At 38.8% G+C, this 7,342-nt stretch overlaps 1 protein-coding gene across 1 annotated transcript; it reads right to left on the reverse strand.

The window, feature by feature from the left end:
• Positions 1 to 3,612: 3,612 nt before the first annotated feature.
• On the reverse strand, positions 3,613 to 5,509 carry EXOSC3 (exosome component 3). The gene is given in 3 exon segments (XM_072404446.1): positions 3,613 to 3,852; positions 3,855 to 3,863; positions 5,255 to 5,509. Coding segments are annotated over 3 exon segments (429 nt in total). The 5' UTR covers positions 5,483 to 5,509; the 3' UTR covers positions 3,613 to 3,660.
• Positions 5,510 to 7,342: the final 1,833 nt, after the last annotated feature.

Here is a 7,342-nt window from a genome sequence, read left to right on the forward strand (position 1 = left end):
CATTGAGTCAATGCCTTTGTTATGACTGTGCATTGCCAACCTTGTGGTGGTTTGCTTAGGATTTTGGCCCTGTTCACAAACCCACGTCCCTAAAAACTGTTTTGACTTTTGTACATCCTCATAGTGATGGGTATGCTGATTTCAGGGCTGCCTTGTAAGATCTTTACACAATCTTCTATATAATGAATTGAATCATTTCAAAATCTTGTTAAAAGCCTTTTCAGAAGGGTTGAGGTTCTTACTGGTGCAAAAAGAGGGAACTCCTTATTAATGCCAATTCTTTTAGAATGGGATGTTCAAAAAGCTTGTGACAGTGTGATGAGAGGATCACGAACTTTTGGGCATAGGGTGTATATTCACCAGTTTTCCAGCCACAATATTAATTATGCAGGTTTTATATAATTTTATCTCCTCAGGTTTCAGTATAATACATTGAAGGCTGGTTGGTTCTCAGTTATATTAAGTCACATCCACAGAAAACCCAATAACCCTCACATTTCTGTATAAGAAATTTGTTATTTAAAACTGAACATGATAAAATTGACATTTTGAAGTACAAGAGATAGCCCAGTGTTTTTCAACCGCTGTTCCGCGGCACACTAGTGTGCCTTGAGAGATCTTCGGGTGTACCGTGGGAAATTATCCAATTTCAGTTAATTGGTCCAAAAATGATTTATTTACTGCAAAAAATTTGTCTTCATTTGTCTATACCTAAGAAAGGTTGGGAAACACTGAGATAGCCTATATTGGTGTTCATAACAAATGATGAATGAGGTCAATGAATTTGAGAACACTCTGGTAACAAAGTATTTCTTTTATTATAAAATACCAATTACAAATGTTTCTCTCAAAACCATAAAACATTCATGTGGTTCACTTACATCTGGATTATTACCAATGCACCAGGAAAACTTAAACATGAAGAATGTGTGTATATATTTTTTTTTTTAATATAAAATACAAATTACAAATGTTTCTCCCAAAACCATAAAACATTCATGTGGTTCACTTACATCCTGGATTATTACCAATGCACCAGGAAAACTTAAACATGAAGAATGTGTGCATGTATTTTTTTTTATTATAAAATACAAATCACAAATGTTTCTCTCAAAACCATAAAACATTCATGTGGTTCACTTACATCTGGATTATTACCAATGCACTAGGAAAACTTAAACATGAAGAATGTGTGCATTTTACATGCTGTCTGAGAATTTGGCAAAGGTTTCCTTCCTCTGGGCAGCAGTTAAATATTCACAGGCTTCCAGTAAGCTGGCCACAATTAAAGTCTGTTGCATGGTTTGAGCCTTCACCCATATTCGTCCATTCATTCCAACAACCATTTCAAAAGGAAAGAGGTTCATAAGTTCCTGGACAATATCATTCTGGGGTGTTAAAATCCTGAAATAAAATAGAATACAAAGTACTGAAGGGAAAAATAGCTGCTCTAGCTTGGTTCATTGAAGGGAAAAATAGCTGATCTAGCTGGGGTCATATGTGTTTTTGTAAGAAGGTTGTATGTCTTTTCCTGTCCATTGTTTAAATGTAATTAGATGGTGGAAATTGTAAATTCTTTGAAATACAATGTATCTATTGTACGCCTTGCAATGTGACAAGTGATATATGGCTAAAACTTAACTGTATATGATTAACGACAATCCATCTGTATAAAAGGACCACTTCGTTAAGTAAACAGAGTATATTCCTAAAACCATACTGTGTGTGTGTGTGTTATTGGGATATCTCTCCAGACGTCTGTCTCTCTGGTGGAGGGGAAGTCACGGTGCATTCGAATCGTGGAACTAGAAGTAGATCCTTTCAAGTACTATTACTTTTCAGTCCTGTTTAGTGTCAGAAAATAGTATCTTGAAAAAATATGGTGCCTATTGGGCAGTATCACGGTATGTTTTGGTACCAACTAGACCAAGCTCAGGTTTAACAAAAACAAATTAACCTTTTCAGCACAAAGCAGCATATTTTAATTTTACAAACGGTTGAAATAACTTACCGTGTTTCCCCGAAAATAAGACACTGTCTTATATTTTTTTGGGCTTCCAAAAACACACTAGGTCTTATTTTCAGGGTAGGTCTTATATACTTTTTTTAATGAAAAAAAACACACCATATTCCCAAATTCCCCTCTGACCATCCTGTTTCATTTGTGCACCTAAAAGGATCATATCACCGTCCTTTAGGGAAAATAAATGTAGAACACAGAGTAGCCAAACTAAGAATAGACTGAGATTTTACCCGCCTTGCATTAGACAGGTATCTTGCCAGAAGGACTATGTTGTCACAGCCAGCAACACAAATGGCAGTGTTGGCAAGTAAAATCTTCATTCTTTTTACATACTTAGTCCCCTACTAAAAGTAAGCAATATGGAAAAGGGAAGGCTGCTCAGTTTTAACTTACCATTTTTTTTGCCGTATAAGACGCACTTTTTCTTCCCCAAAATTGGGGGGGGAGGGGGGGAGTTGGTGCGTCCTATACAACAAATGTGTTATAAAATAAGTAAAAAAAATACTCACCCAATACACGATCCTGCGTGTGTCTCGTCCCCTCTCCTCCCTGGCAGCAGCGTGTGTCTCTGGCTGCAGTGCAGAGGGAAGGAACACACGCACCCCCTGCTGTTCCCTGTCCTAACTGCTGTACAGTGGAAAAAAAGCACAGAGTGATCAGAAAGGGAATCTGAATGGGACAGGAGTGATCAGAAAGGGAATTTGAATGGGACAGGAGTGATCAGAAGGGGAATACCAGTATGAATGGCACATGAGTGATCACAAGGGGAATAATCTTTCAGAATCTTTTTTTCTAGATTTTCCTCCTTTAAAATTGGGTGCGTCCTATATTCCGGAGCGTCCTATACGGCGAAAAATACGGTAGTTATTTTTTCCTTACCTCTACTACCATCTACCTTGCACGTCACAGATCACTAAATGCACGGACTGCAGACTGTGTGTGTTCGAGTCGTGATACGCAGCTTGGGCCGGTGTGCCCCCCCTCACGTGGAGTCCTTCTGACTCCGCTAGTGGGTGCACCAGCCAGAGGGTTGGGGACCTGCTGTAGAGATGTATTGGTTGGTGGGAGGAATCAGTAGGAGGAGTGGGTGACAACTAGACGTGATCTTCAGAACAAGCTTCACCTACCTATTCCTCTTTAATGGTGTAATGCAGATAGCAGGACAGGGACATTTTAGACACGTTTCATTTGGACTTGTGGGCTTGATATTTGTTTTGCACAGCAGATAAAGCAAGCAGGAACATACTATATCCATGTGTGCCAAGTCCAGTACTACAGCAGGAATAGCTCTCCACTGGAGTCTTAAATATTTAGAAAATTATGGGGTGACACTGGTTAAACTGGGTGTCATATTTGCCATGTACACAAATAGGGAACAATCAAGCCATCTGAAAGAAGAGTTAATAAATGTGCTTGAAAGTGGATCTAAGCAGTCATCCACTGTACCCTAAAATTGATATTTTATTTTCTTTCGGCATCAGCAATTAACAATACCCATTTGTCAAAAAACACACAGGTAGCAGACAGCAGGTGTGTACATTTTAATTGTGGAAGTAAACCCAAAAAACAAACAAAAAAAACCACAAAGACTTTATACTATTTAAATGGATTGGGCACAGACTGTTCAGGACCATGCTCTAACAAAATTTGTCAGCATACATTGCCACCAAATTTAGTAAAAGACTTACTTTTACGTTTGGTCTGTTCTTTTTGGTTGCACCTTCAAAGGCCAAGAATGATAATGACGCTTGATCACTTCCTCCAACATCAACTTTAAAAATATCTTCAAATTGGCCAATGACTATTCCAATTACATGGTCTCCTTTTACCATGGCACATACTAAAATGGGAAAGAAAGCAGGGGTAAATTATTACAAAAACAAAGTGTTTTATTTAGCATGATTACATGTTTCAGGTATTACATAGCATCCCATGCCAATTTCTGATTTTCATAACCTTTGAATGACAGGAGATGAACCACTGCAATTTAACCACCTAGCAGTTATGCCCGACCTTGGTACGGGCAAAAAAAAAAGGCTAGGATGGTTAAGCCCGTAATTTTTCACATGCTTACCTCCATGGTCCCGCTGCACATCCAGCGTCGTTTTCCAATTCCAGCGTCGTCGTCCGTCGATCTCCCTCTGTCGATCTCCAGCGTCGGGTGCCAGTGGGTCCAGGTAAGATGCCGGCCGTTATCTTGTGTTCCGCCGCCCGGCATCTTGTGTTCCGCTGAAAAAAAAATTTCATGAAAAACAGTGGATCACTTTTGGTACAGAAATCTAGACCTCAGTGTAACGCTCAGGTGGTTAAAGGTGACAATTGATGCTACTCCTTTATTTTAGTACAAGGCAGAGAAACAAACATTGATTAAGCTGCAAGTTAGGCCAAGTATATTTTAACTAAAGCAGGAGGCAAGACTTATTTCTAGATTCTGTTGGCAAACAAACAGTGGGGGCCAAAACATTTCAATGCCTTATCACCTTTTCATTTTTTGCTTCACTGATCCTATTCCTTTGAGATATCATTATAATTATTACCAGAGTATTTTTATAGTACCAACATATAAGGAAGAGCTGCACATTTAATAGACAGTGACACAAGAGGAGGAAAGAACCCTGCCCAGAAGAGCTTACAATCTGAGGTGGAGGAAGTATCACACAAAGACCAATGTCCAAAGATCCTTTACAATCTGTCACGTATGGGGCTGCTCATTTTCTGCCCAACACCAGTCAGATCATTACAGGGCATTATAAAGACATGAGGGGTGACAAATGGAGCACACTGGACAGTATACTTACTAAAACTTATTTCTGTGTTAAAGACATTGGGGGACTTACATATAATATCCGCAGATTAAAAAAAACTCTACAGAACACAGATCCTGCACCATGTTAGCAGCCAGGAATATAGAAGGTGATGTATGTCACAGTCCATTATATATATATACACACACACACATATATACACACACACAAACATGCACTGTACCAGATGCAACATGGTGTTTGCCAAACGTTGCAACGCCCTATCTCACAATAATTATTGAGAATATATATTTTAACACTAAAGATTACTTTTACCATTACTATATTACTTTTACAACCATCAGAATCTGTTCCATGTTCGAATTATACATGAAATGAATGAATGAACACAAGAGATGCTGATTGGTTGGCATGTGAGCACACATTTCTCTCCAAGCATTTACTATATCAGCACTGCAGCCCTCACCCTCTTCTGCTGGGAGTCCACCCAGTATGTCGCCGGGTCCCGCCGCTTCACCACTCCGCATTTGATGACTAGTAGGTTGTCTCCATGGGGTGTCAGCCCCGGGCCGCACACTACTCGTGCCCGGCTAGTGGAGGGCAAACTGTCCTCTGCCTTCGACGACAGAACGAGCACATCGCCAGGCAACACCACCTCACCCACAGCGTCATCGGCTGCCAGGGTAGTAGACATGCTACGTGAGAGCGGGCGGAACCGGAAGTGATCATAGAGACGCCGGAGGATGACCAGCTCTGAACTGATTACCAGACGAGAATCATCTGACGTGTGTACGTAGCCCTGGTTATTTAAGATAAGCAGTTGTCTGCATGCCCAACATTCAAATGAAAATACATGTGTAAGTCTAAAACAACCACAAGATACTTGATACTTAAGGGCTCGGTTTATAAAACAGTGAATCTGACATACCCTCATATATTCATAGTCCCAATATTCCCTGGTGGGAATCAATTGCTGCCATTGGTACACACGTGGACCTGGAGGATTCCCTGCTTTATAAATAGAGCCCCAAGTAAGCAACAGAAAATGTTTAACTTGACTGATTATGTTCTTTTGATTCTATACTTGCTTTTAATTGCTCAGTCAATTTCAACTTGTTATCAATGTAAAAGAGGCATACTTTTTCTGACCAATGTAAAGTGGGCAATTTTCACTAATATCGAATACAAAGGGGATGTTTAAACAAAACAATGTAAATGGCAAAATACCACCAATTTGTGTTTGTACTGATGTCCAATATTAATTCAGACCCTTCTACTGAAAACCAGTGTAAAAATATGTAACCAGGTGTGGCGCATCAACCACCACAGACCACCAATGCACAAAAGATGAAAATGGGGCTGTAATATGGACCAGTGGCCAACCAAGAAGACCAAAACCAAGAAGGAGTCAGCTTTTCAATAAAGATAAGATGGGAAGTCACAATAAAATGCCTCTGTGGGGCTCTGTGATTTGTTAGTTATGCTTCTATTAAAAATATAGGACATACTCAGAAGTTCTGTGCCTTTTCTTCTACATTAAGTATGAGCACATATAAATACTCTTAGTTTTCTGATAAGCTTGTAAAATATCTATTTATAGTAACTATTTTAGTATCTGTTAGAAATAGTTTACAAACTTGACAGTCTTGCATTTTGGTTCTTTCACCGTTTTGGTTCTTTACCCAAATATGACTTCCCTGTTCTTACTACTACAATTAAAGTATATCATCCCATGGCCCACTCCAGCCCTGCGTTACCTAAATCTTCACCTGCTGTAGTGTTGTTTAGGAGGGATATGATTTTCTCCTTGAATAATTTAGGAAGATTATACAGGCCAACAAACATTTTCTTGCCAAACAGATTAAAGCCATTTTAGCTTATGTTTGATGCATAGATTCCAAATATGGTATTGGTTAGATTGGCTCTAGTTTTTGAAATAATGACCTCAATAATAACCTCAAAGAAAACTAATGAAAGATGAAAATTAAGCAAAATTAAACTAGGTATGCCTACATATATAAAATTAATTTTTTTAAGTACCTAATTTCAATATATTCTATATTCAGTATATTTACAGAACTAATCACAAAGAAGTCATTGAAAATCTTTGTATGATTTCCTTGCTTGATGATCAGGACAATCACGTTGAAGGCTCCAGCAGTTGTCTGCCATCATGTGTCTATCCCATCTGCCCTGATACCTTTCTTCTTCTTCCATCACCTTTATATCATGATAGAACTTCTCCACTTGTTCCCCAAAGAAATGCCCAAGGTTTTCTGGATAGAAGTTCTTGACAAAGATGACATAGCTGTGCTAAGCAGAAGCTTCAGTATCAGTCATGTAACTTGTGAAAATGGAATCATTTATCAGTTTCCGAATCTGGGGTCCATCAAAGATTCCAGCTTTTAATTTTTCAGGTACTCAATCCAGGGAAGAATCTTCAAATGTATTTGAAGCAATTACCATCCTTGTTCAGGGCTCTAACAAATTGCTTTATTATACCCAACATTATGTGTAGTGAAGAGAGAATGATTTCTTCTTTATCAACCATTGG

The sequence above is a fragment of the Pyxicephalus adspersus genome, chromosome 3, assembly GCF_032062135.1.
Source record: "Pyxicephalus adspersus chromosome 3, UCB_Pads_2.0, whole genome shotgun sequence".
Classification (NCBI taxonomy): domain Eukaryota; kingdom Metazoa; phylum Chordata; class Amphibia; order Anura; family Pyxicephalidae; genus Pyxicephalus; species Pyxicephalus adspersus.